This window comes from Astatotilapia calliptera, chromosome 11 (genome assembly GCF_900246225.1).
Source record: "Astatotilapia calliptera chromosome 11, fAstCal1.2, whole genome shotgun sequence".
NCBI lineage: Eukaryota > Metazoa > Chordata > Actinopteri > Cichliformes > Cichlidae > Astatotilapia > Astatotilapia calliptera.
The window spans coordinates 18,463,299-18,488,303 of record NC_039312.1 but is presented as its reverse complement, the minus strand read 5'-3'; the positions used below and the strand labels follow the sequence as shown (position 1 = coordinate 18,488,303).

The following is a 25,005-nucleotide window of genomic DNA, read 5'->3' as shown; positions in this document are numbered from 1 at the left end:
TATACCCTTTAAAATAGAGTGTGTGATCTGTATGTAGTGTAGTTCTCATTATACTTTTGAGTTAACAGAACATATTCACATATAAATGTGCACCACTCTGTATCCTTGATCTGCTGGGAATGTGTTACACTGTTTTCTTGACATGCTTAATTGTTGAATCATGAAGAGAAGGTTGTAAGCAGGAGACTCTGTGTCTAAAGACAGGGGAGATAGACAGACCACATTCCACACCCCCACCTTACAGAAAGCAGAGAAACAACTGCCGAGGTCATAACTTAGGCGCTGTAACAGAGAAAAAATGTGATGTTTTGGCTTTTACGACTAGCTGGGGGCCACTAGAGACTATAAAAAGCTGAGCAACCCGTCACCATTTTGAGACATGTGCCTGACCCTCTGGTAGCATCTCTCCCGTCCGGACGTTGTAATGCTCTTATTGTTGAATTGTATGCAAATAAATGATTGTTGATTGAGCATTGATACACCGAGTATTGTCCCTCCTTCAGCCCAAAGATTCAAAGAACTGCGTGTTTTCAACAAGACAAATGCAAATCTTAACTCCAGAGAATTTCTAATTATGTGTAAACATAATTGGCGCCATCACTTCAGTTCAGGACTTTTATTAAAGCATCTGAAAAGTAGCCATTCAGTTTTTTTTTTCTGTTTCAAAAAGGTGTTCACACAGTATAAATACACTACAGCACTCTCAGGGGGTTATCAAAAACCGAAATTCTTGTGAACCTCCTGCAAAATAATAAATAGGAAATAAAAAGTTAAATTAAACTGAAAGGAAGAACAGCAAACACAAACACTGCACAAGCAAGACTAATTTCTCAAGGTGAGTGAAGCCCTTCAGCCGCCCTAAAAACAAACAAAGGTGACATATTTTTATTATGGTGTTTATGTTAGCGACCTAATTTTAACAATATACCGTAAAAACTACCTTTTTTTCTAGGTTTTAACTTTAACTTAATTCCTACATATACACATTAACTGGTGTTATAAATGTCCAATGTTCAAATTATTCTTGAAGAACAATGGGTATTTCATTCAAATCATAATCTATACTCTCTACTGTTTTTCTACTGTATGAAAAAAGCATTAAAGTCAAACTGTGGTAACAAATTTACAGTATTAAACTCACATTTTATCTTTCTTGCCATTCATCCTCATTTCATAAAGCCTTAGTTGCTCAGGATCTCTCTGTGAAGATAGTATAAAAGCATTTTAAATCCAGACACTACTGATATTATTTGGACCACTTAGCAAGTAAACAACAAGAATTTTACACTTACTGCCTCACTTAACACTATTGGGTGCTCTGGCAAGAATTCTGGCTTCTTCCTGGCCTCCGGACAACTGGCCAGACCAATTAAGAAGTCCCTTGTGTAAGATATCCTGTCTGAAGATAAACATGGTATAAGAGTTCAAGTTAGGGATATCCAAAAGAATCTGGTTGCTTCTTTACCTCAAAGGTAATAAAGCTGACAAAAAATGTTTGTGATGCATTGGGATTCACCAACACTTCTGCATTGGCTAACATCAAACACAACCTCACTAAAAAGACAAACTCCTTCTAAGAAGCTTATTCAGGTGTGTGATAATTCTCTGATTACTGGATGTTAAGGCCCTCTTGTGGTCATTCCTCACAATATCAGCTTTTTGAGGAAACATTTGTGATGTCTTTGGTCCAAAATTCCTCCTTGTCACTGTTTATGAATTCAGGGTTTGATGACAGGTGTAACAGTGAAGCTGTAAAGTATAGAGGTAATGAGGGTAAATGGGTTTAAATACATGGGGTTAACCCTTCAAAGGGATGAACAGAGCACAAGCGAGGTGAAGAAGAGCATGCAGGCAAGGGGGAGTGGAGGAGGTTTGAGTGATTTGTGACAGAAGTATCGCTGCAAGAGTGAAAGGGAAGATTTGCAAGACGTTAGCGAGACCTGCTGTGATGAATGGTTTGGAGACAGTGGCTCTGACAAAAAGAGACAAGGTCGAGCTGGAAGCAGTAGAGTTGAGACACTCAGATTTTCAGTCAGAGTGACCAGAGGCCTGACTGTGAAGCAGGATATCAGATTATCCAGGTAACTTCAGAGTTAACCTTGGATTTCCCGTACTACAAAGGTGGTTTACTTCTTACTGGGGTACATTGCCATGATAACTTATAACCTGCTCTGGAGCATGTTATGTTCCAGATTAGAGACCAATCGGTATGAAATTACTGCCTAATGACCAAACAGTTCTTCACAAAACACTAATTCCAGGAAGATTCTTCAGACACCTGAGGGGAGAGTACGAGGGTCTGAAGTCTTTGAGTTTCCCTGATGACAAAATCTGATTCCTTGATATATTTTTTTTCTGCTGGCAACAAAAAACTTTAAAATAGTTTCATTGTTCTATAAGCATTAATATATGATCATAAAACAGGACCATATATTGTTGACTTCCCATCAAATTTGTTCATAGACTGAGTCTATGATTTTGTTTTTTATTTAATGTTTATGCTTGAACCCTTAAAAACCAGAAAAGCTGCAGGTGGGAGAATAAAAACTAGAACGGCCAGGAGCAGGTTATGTTTGGTTCAGAGGTTTGGTATAAAATTGTGAAGAACATTTTCAGCATTGTGATAGATTTTCTTCTGGCAGAATAAATTTTATATGTGCAAGTTATTAAACCGTAACCTTACAAAAAACACTGAACGAAGTGAAAACTGTGTCTCACTCTCATGCAAACATATGTGTCTTAATCTGTGATTCAGAAAATATATGAAATGCACTATCTATGTGTATACTTTTTTTTTAATCTCCTGCTAAGCCTCCTTGGCATTTCTGGAATTGCAGCTACTAGAATGCACACCAAAAACACTTGTTTAACCACACTGGCAAGCTGAAGTGCTTTCCACGCCTTGTTTATTAGCCTATGGGACAGCAAAATATATTATTTTGGAAAAAAATAATATAAGAAGAAGAAGAAAAGACTCACCTTTTTTCTGTTTATGAAGGTTGATGATCTTGTAGAACTGCTCTACACCAATATTTGTCTATCAAATACAAAATTTCAGCTTAAATATATTTTTTTAAAAAGCATGATATCATGAGTCTAAAATACTGAAGCGCCGAATAATTAAATGATTAGTTATTTGAAAGGTTAGTGTTATGTGTCATCTTTGTGTAGTGCCACCGTTCTCAAATGTTGAGGTGTGTCACAGGTTTACTCTGGTGGCATAAGGTGCTCACACAGTGGAAAAAATCATCTTAGATTAATCTTAGCCTGACAACGTCTCACCATGGCAAACAGCATCTCTACAAAACCCAGATTTGCAGTGACAAGCTAGAGCCTGATGGACAAACTATGGAAAGCCAAAGCTTAGAACATGTTCACTTTCCCATCCTTTTTTGTTGTTTGATTATGAATTACCTTCAAACAGGTGGATGCTTTTTAGTACTTTTTTTCAGTACTGTTATACATGTATCTCCATATCATATATACACTGTCAGCTTCACCTTTTTGTAACAATGTCGTTTAAACTCCTTTTTTATTAGTAGGCTTCATTTACCAAAACTATATTTTACCTTCTGTGAAAAAAGTGTAATATGTTTAGTTTATCCCAGCTTTCATAGTGCACAGCTGTAATAGAGAGGGAGACAGACATACTCACATTCATACCTACAGTCAACTTAGAATCACATATTAACCTAACGTCTTGATGCATGCTCAATCATTAAGGTAAGTAAATCCCAAAAGGTGGATTCTGTTCATCTGGACGTAGCGTTGCGTCACTCATCCAAGGGAATTCTTCAGTCTCGAGACTGAAGAATTCAATTGGATGAGTGACAAAACATTTTTCCCATTGAAAACGTAACGTCCAGATGAACAGCTACTAACCTAACCTTTGCATGTCTTTGGACTGTGGGAAGAAGCCATGCAGACACATGGAGAAGATTTAAACTCCACACAGAACTAACCTTCTTCCTATGAGTCACGAGTACTAACCACTGCATCACCATGCAACCATCTTCATAATTAGGGTTTTATTTTTTACTTGCCTCTTGATCCATCAGGACATGTGCAGCAGGATTTATTGGTGGATCTAAACAAAGTATTAAAATCCCCATATGAACATTCATTACACGGGAACACATTACATTTCAAACTGGCACATTTGATCCTGTTTACTTGCACTGATGACTTACCAATGTCGGCAGGAATGCAGCGGCGCAGGGGTCTCGCTGGCTCCAGGTGCTTTTGAAGGATTCTTCTCCTTGATACCTCCATTCTGGCGTCAGTAAGGTTCAAACATGCTTTAAGCCAACTAATTTCTACAAGCCTACTAAGCAGTGCTGCATTAACAGAAGGAGACATTAGTCACTAATATATTACTTTTCAGTGTTTTAAAAAGAGGGGTTTGGAGTCCAAACCAAGGCCAAGGCTGCATATCAGGAATACTTACAACTTTTCACTATAGTGTGTAATGATTTATGACCCTATAAATTATTGATATTATTTTATTCCCATTGGTAATGACTTTATTATTTCATAATTAAGTATCTTTTTTTACAGCTACAATATTCAAATACTTCACTAAATAATTTGAGTTTATTGGTATGAAAAGTTGTAAATGTCATGCATCTACATAACAAGATGATTGCTTAGATTTTGTGAAACTAGCAAAATAAACAAAAACAAAAAAAACGTTTGTGATACAAAACCAAACTGCAATCACAGTCCCTGTTTCAGTTCAATTTATATACAGTCATGTGAGAAAATTAGGACACCCTATGAAAGCCTGTATATTTTAAAATATATTTGGCCATATGGATATTTAATGCCAATTTTAATGATACTGAGGAATCCAAATAATATCACTAAACAATTAAAAAAATAAGAAAAGCCGTTTTAAAATTTTATGTGAAATGTAATTTTAAAAGAATGCAATTTCTGGTGAGGAATAAATTAGGACACCCTCACATATTATCCCACTTAAAATGGTTAAAATCACACACAGGTGTATCACATTAGGTGCACATGATCAGTACATCGTTAACCAGCATTTTAAAAGAACCTTGCCTTATCTATACCTCAAATTTAGTTTGGTGCTTTGCTGCAGCAGGACCTGGCCAGCTCACCATCACAGAATCCATCATGAATTCTGCTGTGTATCAGAGGGTGCTTGAAGAACATGTGAGACCATCTGTTAAAAAATTAAAGCTGAAGCGGAACTGGACACTAAAACATGACAATGACCCAAAGCATACCAGCAAATCTACCAAGGACTGGCTAAAAACTAAGAAGTGGAGAGTCCTGGAATGGCAAAGTCAAAGCCCTGATCCTAACCCCATTAAGATGCTGTGGGGTGACTTGAAACGGGCTGTACATGCCAGAAAACCCTCAAACATCTCACAGCTGAAGGAATTCTGCACTGAGGAGTGGAGCGAACCTTCTTCTGATCATGTCAGAGACTGGTAAAAAGTTACAAAAGGCGTCTCGCTGAAGTTATATGAGCCAAAGGAGGCAACACTAGTTATCAGGGGGTAGGGTTTCCTAACTTTTTCCTCCATTAAAACAAACATTTTTGGGTTTTTTGATGTTTCACAAAATGTTCATTTATACAACAACAACAATCTTTATTTATAGAGCACATTTAAAAGCCTTGGGCATACCAAAGTGCTTTACATAAAACAATAAAAAATAAAACAGTTCACACATTAACATCAAATACATAAAGGTAACGAATTATGTTCACAGATAAAAGCCACCAATAAGAGTAAACTGCAGCACATAGGTTATAGCAAGGTAAGACTGTACCACCATGATAAAAGACACCAATAATGGAAAGATAGCAGAGAATTTAATACAATAGGTCAATAGGTCACTGCAAGCAAGCCAGCATTTAACTGGTAGAAAAGGCAAGTTTAAAAAGATATGTTTTTAGCTGTGATTTAAAAGAATGAATAGAATCAGACGCCCGGATGCCAATCGGGAGATTGTTCCACAGCTCCGGTGCAACTAGAGCAAACGATCGATCACCTCTAGATTTCAGTCGAGATCTGGGCTGAAGCAGCAGTAACTGTGAGGATGACCTTAAAGCCCTAGCAGGAGCATATGGGTTTAAAAGTTCCTTAAGATAGCTTGGTGCAGTGTTATTGGTAATTTTAAAAGTAAACAACAAAATTTTAAATTGAATACGATATTTGACAGGCAACCAGTGCAGATCAGCAAGGACAGGAGTAATGTGGGCAAACTTCTTGGTTTTAGTTAGAATGCGTGCTGCAGCATTCTGAACTGTCTGTAATCTATGTAAAAGGGAAGAGTGGAGACCACAATAAAGTGAATTACAGTAATCTAGCCTTGACGTTACAAAGGCATGGATGAGCTTTTCTAGGTCTTTATACGGGATATAGTGCCTGGCCTTAGAAATAAGGCGAAGCTGGTAAAAACTAGATCTGACAACAGCAGATACTTGTTTATCAAGTGTAAATGAGCTGTCAAATAAGACACCCAGATTCCTAACAGTGTCAGAGAAAGAACTAGTGAGAAAACCAAAGGCATCCCGAAGTTTGGCACGAAGGGCATTACTACCAAAAATCATAATTTCGGTTTTCTTATCATTAAGGATAAGAGTATTTGCCAAAAGCCATTTCTTGACCTCACACATGCATTCTCGGAAGCTATTCAAAGACAGAGCAAGATCATCGTTTAGCTCAAAATAGATCTGGATATCATCCGCATAATAGTGAAAAGCAATGTGGTATTTCTCAAAGATAGCACTTAAAGGAAGCATGTACAATGAGAAAAGGGTAGGGCCTAACACAGATCCCTGGGGGACACCACAGCAAACAGGTACAGCCGAAGAAGAGGATGTGGCCAGATGTACCGAAGAGAGCCGATTGGAGAGGTAGGATTTAAACCAATCCAAGGCAGCGCCCTTAATGCCTACAGTGTGCTCTAGTCTCGCCAATAGGATGTTATGGTCAACCATGTCAAATGCCGATGAAAGATCCAATAGCACTAGGACAGAGGGGCGTCCATTGTCAGCCATTAGTAAAAGATCATTGAAAACACGAAGCAGCGCTGATTCAGTGCTGTGATGTTGTTTGAAGGCCGATTGAAATTTATCATTTATATTTATGTTGTTTAATTGCAATTACGTCGCTTTCTTTTCCAGTAATACATAAAATCATGATTGGAAATTGATATGTGAACAGTTCATAATAAAGAGATGATTAGTTAATGGGGGTGTCCCAATTTTCTCACATGACAGTACACAGTGCCAAATCACAGCAACAGTCACCCCAAGGCACTTTATATTGTACAGCAAAAAGTATTAACTCATCTGGCATTAACTCATCCAGGTGTGAAAGTGTGTTTTGTAAGAAGTCACAGACAAGGCTGGCCAAACAACAACAACAATAATAATAATAGTAATTTTGTTTAAACAATTTTTCATTTCATCTTTGTTTAAAGAATACAACGATTAAATGCGGTGTGATATCTGTGATGAAAAGGAAGAATTACTGATAACGATAAACACAAATAGGGAAATCTCAAAGAAAAAGAAAGTATTCGCATTTTATTAGCTAAAATAGTCTGGTCAGGGTTAGACCGTTAAATATCAAACTCCTAAGGTTTAGCATACAGAGAAACAGAATAGAAAAATAATTAAATAAGAACCTTACATAAATAATAAATTCTCCGGCTTAATATAGTTAAATAAAAATCGGTTAAATGTTAGTTGTTTATTTACTTATTACTTAACATGTTTCATTTAGCTTAACTTTACTACACTGGATGTAAGCTAACTTGCCAAACTTTATGAGGCTGTCAACAATAGTTGTTAAAAGCCTTTTCTAAAAATCTAAATCTCAATTTAACTGCATTAACAAAACAACTTTTGAAAACAGGTGTAACGATCCCGCTGTCCACTATAACGCGCTCATGGCACCCCCTAAAAAATAAAATGAATCTGTGTAAAGCCTGCGCATCAAGGCAACGGCGAGCAGCTAACGTTAACATTAGCGGTTGATGTGAAGGTTCACAGTTCGCTGCGTATTTAATGGTCAGCATTGTGTGTACAGATAGGCTAAATGACGTTAAAACAACAAAACGAGAAAGAAAAATAAGACAAGTAATAGAAAAACATAACTTGGAAAAGGATGCAAAAGTTTGAACTCCTATAAACATCTATTAAATCTAACTAGCAACGCTCTGCTCATTGCGCGAATTTATAGATATTGAGGTTTAAAATTTATTCACCTCTAGTTCAACGAAATTCCCTCAGCGTGGATTTCAGCCTGTTCGCCTCACCAGTGTCATGCTAGTCAAGAGGAAGAAAAAACACAAATAACACGACTTCCGAATTTTAATTTTCAAAATAAAACTCATGCAGTCACCATCATCGATACACGTTCTACTGTTGTGAAAAGGGAGTAGTGTTGTTTCCACATTTAATCTAATTAGCAATTTTATCAATATCTGAATGTTTTTTCTGTACAAGTAGGTATTGACTATCGTTACAGCATTAAAAGGAGTGTTTTTTCTTTTTATAACTGTACGGTCTTCTGTAACAGCCGTATTTGATGTGAAGCCACACCTCGCCATTGCTTAGGCGGCTACCAGGACCCGGTACACCTCGTTGCAACATTGGATAAGTGCTTAGTGGTTGATCAACTACCGTTTATCAGTTAACTAAATGTCTTGAGAAATTTTGTATACAAAGTTATTTTAGATTGTTATACACAAGAGAAAATTAGAAATTGTCATTTTAAATGTTCACATTTTTTAAACTAATTTTTCACTAGGTTTGAGCTGTGCAGCTCTCCCAGTGCTTACAAATTATGTAAAATGAGCAGAAAGCGCGCGCGCGCACACACACACACACACAAAAAAAAAACCCCACCACGCAAGTTTTAGACAGGCCTCTATAGTTATTATTTCAAACCTGTCAGTACACCATATTCACCACTACAGATGAGTAGTGACCATTTAAACGGTGGTCGTATTTAAGGTTTTGTTCTTTGAAGGCTGTCTACAAAAAAATAAAATCAATAAAATGCAGAATATCATAACAGGTCTTTGAGGGGAGAAAAAAAAAATACATCACTGAACTCGAAATATTTTTTATTTATTATTTATCTGTATCCTGTATAGACAAGCTTGATCAGCAGATCCTAATTTAATGTTAACAATTCAAAAGCATCCATTTTTATTTTAAAATGACAAAAAGACAGTAAGATGAAATGGAATACACACTATAACAAGTTCAATCAAAAATTGAAATAGAGTATTGCTTTTAGCAGATAAAACAAGGCTAAATTAAATACATGCAAGCTAACTTTATAGTTAGAATCATAAAGCCACCCCATATCAACAGCCCCCAACACCCTCCTTTTCCCCACCCTACATAAAAAATTTAAAAAAAAAAACGAAATAAAAATGAAAAAAAACAACAACAAGGCAGTGGTTTTTCAAATCAACATTGTTTACATTTCCAATTACACCTGGAATTTTAAGTGCAATGAAAAGCAATTTTACTTTCACACAAGGAGAAGCTTTATTTTTCTCTGCCCTATTGGTCTCCCACCTAGTTCTTCAACTGCCGTTAAAGCCTCTCGACGAGACTCAAATACCAAAGTAGCAGAGCCTTTAGGTTTTCCACTCTGGTCATACTGCAGTGACACAGATCCAGGTATTATACGATACCCGTAACAAAAATCGTAGATTTCTTCACTTCTGATTTGGAAAGGTAGGTTGAGTAACTGAACACAGGTGGGAGCGTCAAAAGGCTCCACAGGGGAGCGAAAACTGCCACGAACTCCATTGCCCCTGTCTTCTGGAGAACGAGACCGCGCTGCACGAGACTCATAATCAATACTTCCATGGATGCTATCCTGTGCATTAGTTACTGGTATACCCCCATCACGAGGAACCCTGAAGTCAGGATATGAAGTGTCACCAGTGAGATAAGATGCTTCGCTGCTCTTGCCCGAGTACTGCTCCCCTCTCAGCAGTGGCTCTTGCACCACTGGTGGATCAACACCCAACTCCTGCATCTCAGAACGTGTAATGCATTTTAGTATGACTTTTGACCCAAGAAACCGTCGTCCATCGAGAATGAGTGCCCTCATAGCCTCCGTCTCAGATCCAAAGACCACCATAGCTTGTCCAACCCCAGCACCTTCTCGGTCCTGCAGCACACACACATTGTCCTCTGTGATATTAAACCCAAGGAAGAAGTCGATGATCTCAACTTTTCGTACATCGAATGGCAGGTTTCGCACAAACACACATATCTTCTCTGAGTCATAAGGATCACTGGAGTAAGATGCAGGCCCCTCCCGAAACCTTTCAGAGTTTCCAGAAGGCCGGACAGTGGTACCTTGAGGTTTCAGAAGGGCAATCATGTTCTCCCTCGAAACTGGACGGGTATGCACTAGTCGATTGAAAAACTGTCTTTTTTCATGAGCTAAAGCTTCACAATAGTCACGCAAACTCTTGAACAGCACCAGTGCAGATCTTTTTTGTTTCCCGTCAGAGTCAATCAAGTGCAGGATCTGGTCATCCCCAAGTTTCGCATTATGAAAGAGACGTTTTATATGTTCTTTTTCCACTGCAAATGACAGATTTTCCAACAAAACACAGTACTCCCCTTCTGAAGGAGCAATGTGCCTCTGAGCCACAGGTGATCGTGACCTTGCACGGTGCTGTGGATCCCTCTGATCAGGAATGGGTGATCTCCCCCTTTGGAAACTGCCACCTATTACAGCTGTTGGCATTCTACCAGTAACCCGATGCCAATCATTCAATGTTGTCGTGGAGATCTCAATATACCTTGCGCCAATGTATTCCCGATCTCTCTTCAACCCTTCCATTGCATCCTCTCTTGTTGCAAATTTGACAAAACCTGTTCCATTGTTTAATCCTTGGCGATTTTTTACTAAAACAACTTCATCAACAACTAAACCACCAAAAAAGTCACAAATTTCCTTTTCAGTGACAGAGAAAGGCAGACCTTTTAGAAACAAAAACACATCATCTGTGTTTGGGGCCCTCTGGAGCAGGGGTGGAGGACTGTCACCCGATCTGCTGGCTGATCTCCTGCCCATCTCTGGCTCCATAGATCTGCGAGGATGTCCAATGTCATCTTCAAGCCGCCTTTTCTGATCCCTCTCCACAATTTTTGTTGTTCTGTCGAGCATATTCTGCATCTCTGCTTTACTACTTAAAAGCAATGTAACAGGTGAGCCTCTAATGACACCACCTGAACGTATCATGGCTCTTCTTGCATCTTCATCTGAAGCAAAGATAATGAAAGCCTCGTCTCGCTCCCCACCAATTATATGCACCCCTCCATCAGGAATTTTGAGGCCAGTGAAGAACCTGCGAATATCCTCAGAACCCGCTGTGACTCTCAGGCCCTGTAAACGGATGACGACCGCCATGCTGAAGCACAAACAACAGCACCTGTAGACAGAAGGATATAGAATAATATTATTGCCAACAGAGCATCTGTAGCTCTGTGCCAATTTCCCGGCATTTCACTGTACCACCATGGAATCTGAAAAGCAATGCACTCTCAGGGGCAGATACACCATTTACACCAATACCCAAAACGGCCAATTTTTTAAAAAAAACACACAAGACTGCCTAATAAGAACTGCAGAGGTTAATCACAAATCCACCTCACATTCTAAAGAGCCAAGCTTCAAAGCACAAAACTAAAGGCCTTTACGTTGAAATCGCAGCAAAATTAAGGAACTAAAACACAGACCATATTAAAACTAAAATTCTGCTCACTATTTAAAATATTTGACTCAAGTTCCCACCAAATTGACTTCACCAAAAACCCAAACAAACAAACAAAAAACATCGGTGGCACAGTGTTCACCAGCAAATGAGGGGGGAAAAAATAAAAATAAAACCATACTGGTTTCAATAACCGAGCAAGATTAGTTCTGAAAGATGCCAAGCTGAAAATGAAACCACCTCCCAAAGAAGAAAAATCCTCAATATAGTGAGTCCACTTTCAAGTTTATGAATAATGTCCACTTATTTAGCCAAGTGATCAACTGCAGAACAGCCTCGATGACCAGTCATAAATCCAGCTGTGAAATCTGCGCTTGGTGGGGGGGTAGGGAGTAGTTCTTCATCTGGCACTGTCATCTTACAGAAAAAAATGACAAGATCACGCTTAACAGCAAATAACATCTCCAACCGTTAACCTTTGCTCCATCTGTTCCAGACATGATCAAACGCTGCTCCAAATCAGTCTCAGACTTCACAAGCACATTAAGCTGCACATTTACAACACGTGAAACCCTTCAGTATTGCTTTAGAGCTAGGAGTATACCAGTGTGGTCATAGCTCAAAGCAGCATGTTCATTTGTTTTGGGCAAAGAAGTCCTTACTTGACGTTACTTACAATACCCAAATGTATCAATTATGTACATTTTAGCTTCAAAGCTGTGCAAAACACTCCAATGTTTCAGAAGTTAATAGTTGACTGCTCGTAAAAAGCTAGTTAAAAAAAAATGTTTTATGCTTCAGCCACCACAAAGTCCACCTCAATTCATAATTATAATTAAATGAATTTGGATCTTCTTATAAGCAAACCTAATTAGATGGTGAAAATTCACACTCCTTTGTTCACTCCTTTTTTGTGTTACCAGTTCAGATTTCCTGCTTTCAAGCTGGTCAGACAGGTCGAGCTAGACTGTTGTTTCTGATGAACCAAAGCAGGAAAAAAAAACCCAACGAAATCAGGATGTTGTTCTTCTTCAAGGTTTCTTCACTACATTGCAGCCTTGATCCAGCTTCTCCCAATGATTCCAAAACGTGCAGTTTATAGCAGCAATGGATGTATCAGGTAAAGGAAATAAGTAGCCAGTCACTCATATGGTCCTTATGCAGCAGTACGCTGAAGTCACTGCTCAGTTCAAGATCATTAACCCAAAGTGAAAATTACAGGACCTTTTACCACCAATATCAATGAGAAAACGAACTAACATGGTATCTTGATGAGTCGCCTTCATGCACGGCAGGGAGATCTCAGAATCTTTGCAAACTGACAGTTGCTGTCAACCAGAAATCCACACCCATGCATCACGGGAGGGGGGCACGACCAACGACAGAGCCTTAACTGTTCCAGGTTGGCCATCCACGTAGAGAGAAACCCCCAACATGTACAATAACTTGCTAAATGACTTAAATGTGTCTCCAACGTGCACCTAATCAAAAGCTCAGTGCTCCAAGTACATAACAACCACGTCGCCGATACTGAATCGGACATGCCCCCGTTAGCCGCATCGTTGACAAAATATACACGTAAAATACACGCAACCTGCACACATCGTAACCTTGTATGCCAGCTGAGATTAGCTAACGTGGATTGTTCCCCAGGTTGTTTCTGGCACTTCAAACGCCTCTGCCGCTGAAACCAAGAACAAAATGTCGAGCTGAGCTGCACTCGTCTTTGTACCCAGCTAGGCCTGTAGCTTTAGCGTTAGCTCGTTTATCGCCCGAACCCGGCCAGCAGCAATGACGACGTTTTCGTTTTTTAATATTACCACCATACTGTCACATAACCAACGTCAGAACTTACACAAAAGGCAACCAAAGACTCTCGTTAAAATATCGAGAGCAGTGGAGATAATGAGAACAATAAAGCTCGGGTACGTCGCTCTCACGGCACTGTTTCAGGGGAAAATGGCCTTCTTCTTCCTCCTTTTAAATTTTTATTGCCAGTTGACAAACAACTGAATGGTGCATTACCGCCACCAACTGGTATGGAGTGTGGTCTGAAACGCGAAAGTGGGAAAGTGGCCTTCTTCGGCGCCTTTTTTTCTTCTTCCTCAGGCGGCGCGGTCCAAACCGAAGTCAAAGGTGCATGTTGCCGTCTACTGTACCGGCGTGAGAATGCTCAGGCAAAGTTCTAGCAGAGCCTAACCATTAGTTGACTTGCTAATTAACCAGCCTGTATCCTTAACACATTTACAATCTTCTCCAAAGTTACATTCATCTAGTTTTTTCCCCCACAATATACAGTTTTATATTGTCTGTGTGTGTGTGTGTGTGTGTGTGTGTGTGTGTGTGTTAATATTTTCTGCTATGCCTAATGATAATACAAAAAAAAGAAGAACAAATCAAAACAGAGATCCGGCAATCAGATGAAATCTGCCCTTTAGGTATTGTGAGTGCAGTGTACTTTGGTGTAGTCTGCTGCGGGAGCAGCATTGGAGCTGATACCAGCAAACTGAATAAACCGCTCTGCAATTTTTTATGGAAGCCCATTTCCACCACTAAAAAAGGAAGAAAAATAAGTATCCATAACTTGAAATTTCGAGTTATCTTTCTCAAAATTTTGACTTATGAACTCAAAATTTCAAGTTAGCTCTGCCAAATTTTGAGAAAAGTGAGTCAAAATTTTGCGTTACTTATCTCAAAATTTTGAGTCCATAAGTCGAAATTTCAAGAAAGATAACGCGAAACTTTGAGTTATGGATACTTTTTTTTGTGGCGGAAACGGGCTTCCAAAGACAGCAGATCACTTTCTCTAACAGGCTGATTCAGCTCTGATGGCACAAGGACAGATAAAGGAAATCTTTCATATCACTTGTGATCAACCTCAATAATTTAAAGTATCTGTCAGGCACAGAATCATCTCCTGCATATTATCATCATCAGTAATATTATTATTCATTGCAACTGCTGTACCAAAAGAATTAAAAGAAAGTATGGGATAACAAAAGTATTTCTCTTTCCATCATCACATTAGTGCAGTTCAAATTGTTCCAGTGGATTACAAAAAAACTGAATAGGCAGAACAAAAAGTAATCAATCAAATAATAGACTATGATAAACAACATCAAATAAATGAAGCATGAAATATGTTTATCAAAGGACCAAGGTCTCTGTTATTGAGATTTTAACCACTGTGTGATGCTCTCTAACAAGGCCTGCCTTTTTGAAATTTTAACTGGTTGTTTGATTCGTAGGAGCCGCAGTGCGCTCCGGGGTTCGCGCCAGCTGTGCACCCATATCATGTGATGCTGAACAGAGAAGCCTCAGAAACAGAGGCACTCGATTAGTGGCTGATACAAATAGAAATTGGCTAAAACACATGCTCAAAAGACTTCGTTGGGGGATCAGACTGTTAGTCTTGTCATTTTAAACACTTCCCGAGGCGCTGCATTCGCTATCATTTGTGTTTTAGAGCTCTCCCACAACTCTTCGCTAACTATGTGAGCGCATTCTGGCTCGGTCGTACCACCATTCACCCATGCTGAAGCTAGGGCGCAGCAGTAGCGGAGCAAGCAATAGTTTTAGACAGGCCTCTATAGTTATTATTTCAAACCTGTCAGTACACCATATTCACCACTACAGATGAGTAGTGACCATTTAAACGGTGGTCGTATTTAAGGTTTTGTTCTTTGAAGGCTGTCTACAAAAAAATAAAATCAATAAAATGCAGAATATCATAACAGGTCTTTGAGGGGAGAAAAAAAAAATACATCACTGAACCCGAAATATTTTTTATTTATTATTTATCTGTATCCTGCAGATCCTAATTTAATGTTAACAATTCAAAAGCATCCATTTTTATTTTAAAATGACAAAAAGACAGTAAGATGAAATGGAATACACACTATAACAAGTTCAATCAAAAATTGAAATAGAGTATTGCTTTTAGCAGATAAAACAAGGCTAAATTAAATACATGCAAGCTAACTTTATAGTTAGAATCATAAAGCCACCCCATATCAACAGCCCCCAACACCCTCCTTTTCCCCACCCTACATAAAATTAAAAAAAAAACGAAAAAAAATGAAAAAAACAACAACAAGGCAGTGGTTTTTCAAATCAACATTGTTTACATTTCCAATTACACCTGGAATTTTAAGTGCAATGAAAAGCAATTTTACTTTCACACAAGGAGTAGCTTTATTTTTCTCTGCCCTATTGGTCTCCCACCTAGTTCTTCAACTGCCGTTAAAGCCTCTCGACGAGACTCAAATACCAAAGTAGCAGAGCCTTTAGGTTTTCCACTCTGGTCATACTGCAGTGACACAGATCCAGGTATTATACGATACCCGTAACAAAAATCGTAGATTTCTTCACTTCTGATTTGGAAAGGTAGGTTGAGTAACTGAACACAGGTGGGAGCGTCAAAAGGCTCCACAGGGGAGCGAAAACTGCCACGAACTCCATTGCCCCTGTCTTCTGGAGAACGAGACCGCGCTGCACGAGACTCATAATCAATACTTCCATGGATGCTATCCTGTGCATTAGTTACTGGTATACCCCCATCACGAGGAACCCTGAAGTCAGGATATGAAGTGTCACCAGTGAGATAAGATGCTTCGCTGCTCTTGCCCGAGTACTGCTCCCCTCTCAGCAGTGGCTCTTGCACCACTGGTGGATCAACACCCAACTCCTGCATCTCAGAACGTGTAATGCATTTTAGTATGACTTTTGACCCAAGAAACCGTCGTCCATCGAGAATGAGTGCCCTCATAGCCTCCGTCTCAGATCCAAAGACCACCATAGCTTGTCCAACCCCAGCACCTTCTCGGTCCTGCAGCACACACACATTGTCCTCTGTGATATTAAACCCAAGGAAGAAGTCGATGATCTCAACTTTTCGTACATCGAATGGCAGGTTTCGCACAAACACACATATCTTCTCTGAGTCATAAGGATCACTGGAGTAAGATGCAGGCCCCTCCCGAAACCTTTCAGAGTTTCCAGAAGGCCGGACAGTGGTACCTTGAGGTTTCAGAAGGGCAATCATGTTCTCCCTCGAAACTGGACGGGTATGCACTAGTCGATTGAAAAACTGTCTTTTTTCATGAGCTAAAGCTTCACAATAGTCACGCAAACTCTTGAACAGCACCAGTGCAGATCTTTTTTGTTTCCCGTCAGAGTCAATCAAGTGCAGGATCTGGTCATCCCCAAGTTTCGCATTATGAAAGAGACGTTTTATATGTTCTTTTTCCACTGCAAATGACAGATTTTCCAACAAAACACAGTACTCCCCTTCTGAAGGAGCAATGTGCCTCTGAGCCACAGGTGATCGTGACCTTACACGGTGCTGTGGATCCCTCTGATCGGGAATGGGTGATCTCCCCCTTTGGAAACTGCCACCTATTACAGCTGTTGGCATTCTACCAGTAACCCGATGCCAATCATTCAATGTTGTCGTGGAGATCTCAATATACCTTGCGCCAATCTATTCCCGATCTCTCTTCAACCCTTCCATTGCATCCTCTCTTGTTGCAAATTTGACAAAACCTGTTCCATTGTTTAATCCTTGGCGATTTTTTACTAAAACAACTTCATCAACAACTAAACCACCAAAAAAAATCACAAATTTCCTTTTCAGTGACAGAGAAAGGCAGACCTTTTAGAAACAAAAACACATCATCTGTGTTTGGGGCCCTCTGGAGCAGGGGTGGAGGACTGTCACCCGATCTGCTGGCTGATCTCCTGCCCATCTCTGGCTCCATAGATCTGCGAGGATGTCCAATGTCATCTTCAAGCCGCCTTTTCTGATCCCTCTCCACAATTTTTGTTGTTCTTTCGAGCATATTCTGAAACTCTGCTTTACTACTTAACAGGAATGTAACAGGTGAGCCTCTAATGACACCACCTGAACGTATCATGGCTCTTCTTGCATCTTCATCTGAAGCAAAGATAATGAAAGCCTCGTCTCGCTCCCCACCAATTATATGCACCCCTCCATCAGGAATTTTGAGGCCAGTGAAGAACCTGCGAATATCCTCAGAACCCGCTGTGACTCTCAGGCCCTGTAAACGGATGACGACCGCCATGCTGAAGCACAAACAACAGCACCTGTAGTAGGGCTGCTCGATTATGGCAAAAATGATAATCACGATTATTTTCACTGAAATTGAGATCACGATTATTTGACGATATTTATTTCGTCCGCCAGAGCTTATATTATTTTTTTACATGCTGTAGTGCCATTTGTGGGAGCATTTCAAGTTGCTATACATCAATACAACTGTTATAGCCCATATTTTAAAAATGTGTATGCATTAAGTCCATAGTAACTACATTAATTGCAAAAAAGTGCAATAAACTACAAAAAAATTGAAAATCGTTTTTGTTTTTACATATATTTCTACTTGGAGAAATTTAAGAGGTTTATCCCTCAAAACTTTAAATACAAAAAAGTTGCAAAAAATAGTTTACAACAACAGGAAATTTATTTTGAGTGTCTTCATAGTTTTATTTTTGGAGATACAGCAATTTGTATATACTGCAGGAAAAACAAAAAAACAATCCTATGATGCAAATTTGCAAAGAATGTGCATGTGCATCAAAATAAACTATTTCCAGCAGTGCAATTCGAGTTCTAAGGCCTACAAGTAAAAAACTACATTTTCCGCAAAAATGACGTCACTTGCGATAGTTCACGTTGACGTCTTTTTCAATGTGGGAAGTGTTAAGAACAGCTGATCGGATCGGCAAAGCGTGTTTCTGGAATATTATGTTTTTGTTCCTGCAAGCTCTTTTTATGCAATTTTTGCAAAGCTATATGTGGAAGGAAACCGTGACCGAGGACAAGCTGATGGCATAAGATGTAAGTACAACTCCTCTGGTTTCATATGGAAAAAAATTGATTGTGCTAGCTTAGCGTTCAGGTTCTACAGGGATTTAAAAATAGTTACACAGAACGAGCATGCTGCTCTGACCGGCTTTAAAGGTTTAACAATAACAATGTATTGAATAATGACTTTAAAAAATAATATAAAATAGTGTGCAAATACTGATAACAGTGCAAATGTTTGCAATATAAGAAATAAATGAAAAATGTGAACTTTGCAGTGTTGCTCTGTGGTGCAGCTACGACACCATAGCAAAGTTTACACACTGTGTCTACTTGATCCACGTCTGACTCCGCGAAGCCATAATGTTTCCACACCAATTAAGTTTTTTTTCTTTACCTTTCTTTTCAACCAACGGCAGTCCACTCCTCTCCAAATAACTTCTGCTTAGCTTTCCGAGCTTCCCTCGGGTCCTCTTAATTGTTGTGACGCGTGTTCGAAATGCAGAGCAGTGCGCTTGATTTGCCACATGGAGCAGCGCGAGAGTAAAGCATGAGGGAGGGGCTAATAATCGGCTCAGTCATTTTTAATGATCGTTGAAAGCCCAGATCGTAATCGTGATTAAAATTCGATTAATTGAGCAGCCCTAACCCGTAGACAGAAGGATATAGAATAATATTATTGCCAACAGAGCATCTGTAGCTCTGTGCCAATTTCCCGGCATTTCACTGTACCACCATGGAATCTGAAAAGCAATGCACTCTCAGGGGCAGATACACCATTTACACCAATACCCAAAACGGTCAATTTAAAAAAAACACACACACAAGACTGCCTAATAAGAACTGCAGAGGTTAATCACAAATCCACCTCACATTCTAAAGAGCCAAGCTTCAAAGCACAAAACTAAAGGCCTTTACGTTGAAATCGCAGCAAAATTAAGGAACTAAAACACAGACCATATTAAAACTAAAATTCTGCTCACTATTTAAAATATTTGACTCAAGTTCCCACCAAATTGACTTCACCAAAAACCCAAACAAACAAACAAAAAACATCGGTGGCACAGTGTTCACCAGCAAATGAGGGGGGGAAAAATAAAAATAAAACCATACTGGTTTCAATAACCGAGCAAGATTGGTTCTGAAAGATGCCAAGCTGAAAATGAAACCACCTCCCAAAGAAGAAAAATCCTCAATATAGTGAGTCCACTTTCAAGTTTATAAATAATGTCCACTTATTTAGCCAAGTGATCAACTGCAGAACAGCCTCGATGACCAGTCATAAATCCAGCTGTGAAATCTGCGCTTGGTGGGGGGGTAGGGAGTAGTTCTTCATCTGGCACTGTCATCTTACAGAAAAAAATGACAAGATCACGCTTAACAGCAGATAACATCTCCAACCGTTAACCTTTGCTCCATCTGTTCCATGATCAAACGCTGCTCCAAATCAGTCTCAGACTTCACAAGAACATTAAGCTTAGGGCTGCTCAATTAATCGAATTTTAATCAGATTACGATCTGGGCTTTCAACGATCATTAAAAATGACTGAGCCGATTATTAGCCCCTCCCTCGTGCTTTACTCTCGCGCTGCTCCGTGTGGCGAATCCAGCGCACCTCTCTGCATTTCTAACACGTGTCACAACAATTAAGAGCAGCCAGTGTTGCCAATTTAGCGACTTTGTCGCTATATTTAGCGAGTTTTCAGACCCCCTTAGCGACTTTTTTTCTAAAAAGCGACTAGCGACAAATCTGGCGACTTTTCTGGTATTATTGGAGACTTATTTATGACGACTTTTTGACGTGAAAACGCGCATCGCTCTTACTCTCAACAAGCAGCGGGTGCTGCCGTGGGCACCTCACCCGTGCCAAAGCTCTCCCAGGCGGAGGATAGTCCTCCCCCGCTGTTATCAGGGCAGGAGATGTTCACACCCATGCGTCCAAAGGACAAATGAATCGCGCATGAGTGAAGCCGCTGCTCCCGCACTGACTGTAACGCAGTCAATTCTTCTTTTACTGTTATGCTGTTTTGTGGATCACAAAGTTTAAAACTACTTATAAACAAACACTCTCACACACAAAGTAACTCCACCAGAGCGCCAATTTCGGGTCACTTTTGCCAGTCCAGGCCCGGATAAAGGAGCAGGGTTGGAACTGTGACATTAAAAACAATAATTGTTAAAAGAAATTTAATTTGTAGTTCTAAATAAATTCTAACTGCATTTAGGACGTTTTTTACTCACTTTATGTCTCTTCCACGATGTTATTTCTCTCTCCAACAACGTAGGTTACAATTACATTAGCATGACCAATTCTACAAATTAAGCGATGACGTCATTTGGCGACTTCTAGCGACTTTTAGGACAACCAATAGCGATTTTACTTACTGAGGAGTTGGCAACACTGAGAGCAGCGGTTCCCAACCTTTTTTGCGCCACGGACCGGTTTATGCCCGACAATATTTTCATGGACCGGCCTTTAAGGTGTCGCGGATAAATACAACAAAATAAAACTAGTACCGGTACCGAAAAAAAGAACATTTATTCATAACACACGTAAAAAGACCAAGGAAAACTGAGTAAACGATAAAAACGATAACAAAATAACGCTGAAAACCGATAAAAACCCTGAAAACTATACATTTCACACCTGAGCCTCAACTCTCGCGGCTCGGTACCAAACGACTAACGGACCGGTACCGGTCCGAGGCCCGGGGGTTGGGGACCGCTGATTAAGAGGACCCGAGAGAAGCTCGGAAAGCTAAGCAGAAGTTATTTGGAGAGGAGAGTGACTGCTGTTGGTTTAAAAGAGAGGTAAAAAAAAAACTTCAGTGGTGTGGAAACATTATGGGTTCGCGGAGTCAGACGTGGATCAAGTAGACATAGTGTGTAAACTTTGCTACAGTGTCGTAGCTGCACCACAGAGCAACACTGCAAAGTTCAGTGAACAGATGTTTACATTTTTCATTTGTTTTTTATATTGCAAACATTTGCACAGTTATCCGTATTTGCACACTATTTTATGACAATCTTTAAAGTCATTATTCAATACATTGTTGTTAAATAAATATCGTCAACTAATCGAGATCTCAATTAATAAAAAATAATCGTGATTATCATTTTTGCCATAATCGAGCAGCCCTAATTAAGCTGCACATTTACAACACGTGAAACCCTTCAGTATTGCTTTAGAGCTAGGAGTATACCAGTGTGGGCATAGCTCAAAGCAGCATTTTCATTTGTTTTGGGCAAAGAAGTCCTTACTTGACGTTACTTACAATACCCAAATGTATCAATTATGTACATTTTAGCTTCAAAGCTGTGCAAAACACTCCAATGTTTCAGAAGTTAATAACTGACTGCTCGTAAAAAGCTAGTTAAAAAAAAAAGTTTTATGCTTCAGCCACCACAAAGTCCACCTCAATTCATAATTAAATGAATTTGGATCTTCTTATAAGCAAACCTAATTAGATGGTGAAAATTCACACTCCTTTGTTCACTCCTTTTTTTGTGTTACCAGTTCAGATTTCCTGCTTTCAAGCTGGTCAGACAGGTCGAGCTAGACTGTTGTTTCTGATGAACCAAAGCAGGAAAGAAAAAAACCCAACGAAATCAGGATGTTGTTCTTCTTCAAGGTTTCTTCACTACATTGCAGCCTTGATCCAGCTTCTCCCAATGATTCCAAAACGTGCAGTTTATAGCAGCAATGGCTGTATCAGGTAAAGGAAATAAGTAAGACTTTGAGCCAGTCGCTCATACAGGGAGTGCAGAATTATTAGGCAAGTTGTATTTTTGAGGAATAATTTTATTATTGAACAACAACCATGTTCTCAATGAACCCAAAAAACTCATTAATATCAAAGCTGAATGTTCTTGGAAGTAGTTTTTAGTTTTTTAGTTTTAGCTATTTTAGGGGGATATCTGTGTCTGCAGGTGACTATTACTGTGCATAATTATTAGGCAACTTAACAAAAAACAAATATATACCCATTTCAATTATTTTTACCAGTGAAACCAATATAACATCTCCACATTCACAAATATACATTTCTGACATTCAAAAACAAAACAAAAACAAATCAGTGACCAATATAGCCACCTTTCTTTGCAAGGACACTCAAAAGCCTGCCATCCATGGATTCTGTCAGTGTTTTGATCTGTTCACCATCAACATTGCGTGCAGCAGCAACCACAGCCTCCCAGACACTGTTCAGAGAGGTGTACTGTTTTCCCTCCTTGTAAATCTCACATTTGATGATGGACCACAGGTTCTCAATGGGGTTCAGATCAGGTGAACAAGGTGGCCATGTCATTAGTTTTTCTTCTTTTATACCTTTTCTTGCCAGCCACACTGTGGAGTACTTGGACGCGTGTGATGGAGCATTGTCCTGCATGAAAATCATGTTTTTCTTGAAGGATGCAGACTTCTTCCTGTACCACTGCTCGAAGAAGGTGTCTTCCAGAAACTGGCAGTAGGACTGGGAGTTGAGCTTGACTCCATCCTCAACCCGAAAAGGCCCCACAAGCTCATCTTTGATGATACCAGCCCAAACCAGTACTCCACCTCCACCTTGCTGGCGTCTGAGTCGGACTGGAGCTCTCTGCCCTTTACCAGTCCAGCCATGGGCCCATCCATCTGGCCCATCAAGACTCACTCTCATTACATCAGTCCATAAAACCTTAGAAAAATCAGTCTCAAGATATTTCTTGGCCCAGTCTTGACGTTTCAGCTTGTGTGTCTTGTTCAGTGGTGGTCGTCTTTCAGCCTTTCTTACCTTGGCCATGTCTCTGAGTATTGCACACCTTGTGCTTTTGGGCACTCCAGTGATGTTGCAGCTCTGAAATATGGCCAAACTGGTGGCAAGTGGCATCTTGGCAGCTGCACGCTTGACTTTTCTCAGTTCATGGGCAGTTATTTTGCGCCTTGGTTTTTCCACACGCTTCTTGCGACCCTGTTGACTATTTTGAATGAAACGCGTGATTGTTCGATGATCACGCTTCAGAAGCTTTGCAATTTTGAGACTGCTGCATCCCTCTGCAAGATATCTCACTATTTTTGACTTTTCTGAGCCTGTCAAGTCCTTCTGTTGACCCATTTTGCCAAAGGAAAGGACGTTGCCTACTTCTTCTTCAGTCAAGTTTAACGGCAGCTTGCATCCAAAACTGTTGCATTACTGCCATCTCCTGGCTGTCAACCGTCCGTCACTAGGACGTTGCCTAATAATTATGCACACCTGATATAGGGTGTTGATGTCATTAGACCACACCCCTTCTCATTACAGAGATGCACATCACCTAATATGCTTAATTGGTAGTAGTTTTTCGAGCCTATACAGCTTGGAGTAAGACAACATGCATTAAGAGGATGATGTGGACAAAATACTCATTTGCCTAATAATTCTGCACTCCCTGTATGGTCCTTATGCAGGAGCACGCTGAAGTCACTGCTCAGTTCAAGATCATTAACCCAAAGTGAAAATTACAGGACCTTTTACCACCAATATCAATGAGAAAACGAACTAACATGGTATCTTGATGAGTCGCCTTCATGCACGGCAGGGAGATCTCAGAATCTTTGCAAACTGACAGTTGCTGTCAACCAGAAATCCACACCCATGCATCACGGGAGGGGGGCACGACCAACGACAGAGCCTTAACTGTTCCAGGTTGGCCATCCACGTAGAGAGAAACCCCCAACATGTACAATAACTTGCTAAATGACTTAAATGTGTCTCCAACGTGCACCTAATCAAAAGCTCAGTGCTCCAAGTACATAACAACCACGTCGCCGATACTGAATCGGACATGCCCCCGTTAGCCGCATCGTTGACAAAATATACACGTAAAATACACGCAACCTGCACACATCGTAACCTTGTATGCCAGCTGAGATTAGCTAACGTGGATTGTTCCCCAGGTTGTTTCTGGCACTTCAAACGCCTCTGCCGCTGAAACCAAGAACAAAATGTCGAGCTGAGCTGCACTCGTCTTTGTACCCAGCTAGGCCTGTAGCTTTAGCGTTAGCTCGTTTATCGCCCGAACCCGGCCAGCAGCAATGACGACGTTTTCGTTTTTTAATATTACCACCATACTGTCACATAACCAACGTCAGAACTTACACAAAAGGCAACCAAAGGCTCTCGTTAAAATATCGAGAGCAGTGGAGATAATGAGAACAATAAAGCTCGGGTACGTCGCTCTCACGGCACTGTTTCAGGGGAAAATGGCCTTCTTCTTCCTCCTTTTAAATTTTTATTGCCAGTTGACAAACAACTGAATGGTGCATTACCGCCACCAACTGGTATGGAGTGTGGTCTGAAACGCGAAAGTGGGAAAGTGGCCTTCTTCGGCGCCTTTTTTTCTTCTTCCTCAGGCGGCGCGGTCCAAACCGAAGTCAAAGGTGCATGTTGCCGTCTACTGTACCGGCGTGAGAATGCTCAGGC

General features: G+C 40.0%; 3 protein-coding genes across 4 annotated transcripts; all 3 read right to left on the bottom strand.

The window, feature by feature from the left end:
* Window positions 1–601: 601 nt before the first annotated feature.
* On the bottom strand, window positions 602–8,862 carry gra (granulito). The gene is made up of 7 exons (XM_026183710.1): window positions 8,251–8,862; window positions 4,191–4,273; window positions 4,044–4,087; window positions 2,980–3,037; window positions 1,293–1,399; window positions 1,142–1,200; window positions 602–858 (listed from the first exon to the last, which is right to left on the bottom strand). Exons 2-7 carry the CDS (start codon window positions 4,270–4,272, stop codon window positions 831–833), a joined length of 378 nt encoding a protein of 125 aa, XP_026039495.1. The 5' UTR covers window position 4,273; window positions 8,251–8,862; the 3' UTR covers window positions 602–830.
* Window positions 8,863–9,097: 235 nt separating this feature from the next.
* On the bottom strand, window positions 9,098–17,862 carry LOC113031549 (RNA-binding protein 12B-A-like). Of its 2 annotated transcripts, none has more exons than XM_026183707.1 (2): window positions 17,845–17,862; window positions 9,098–11,457 (listed from the first exon to the last, which is right to left on the bottom strand). In XM_026183707.1, exon 2 carries the CDS (start codon window positions 11,433–11,435, stop codon window positions 9,531–9,533), a length of 1,905 nt encoding a protein of 634 aa, XP_026039492.1. In that variant the 5' UTR covers window positions 11,436–11,457; window positions 17,845–17,862; the 3' UTR covers window positions 9,098–9,530. The 2 variants fall into 2 exon arrangements, with proteins under 2 accessions (XP_026039492.1, XP_026039490.1); XM_026183705.1 differs by lacking the exon at window positions 17,845–17,862 and adding an exon at window positions 13,595–13,870.
* Window positions 15,812–24,841, bottom strand: LOC113031550 (RNA-binding protein 12B-A-like). Its single transcript, XM_026183708.1, is given in 3 exon segments — window positions 15,812–17,353; window positions 17,355–17,844; window positions 24,682–24,841. Coding segments are annotated over 2 exon segments (1,905 nt in total). The 5' UTR covers window positions 17,823–17,844; window positions 24,682–24,841; the 3' UTR covers window positions 15,812–15,916.
* Between the last annotated feature and the right edge of the window lie 164 nt (window positions 24,842–25,005).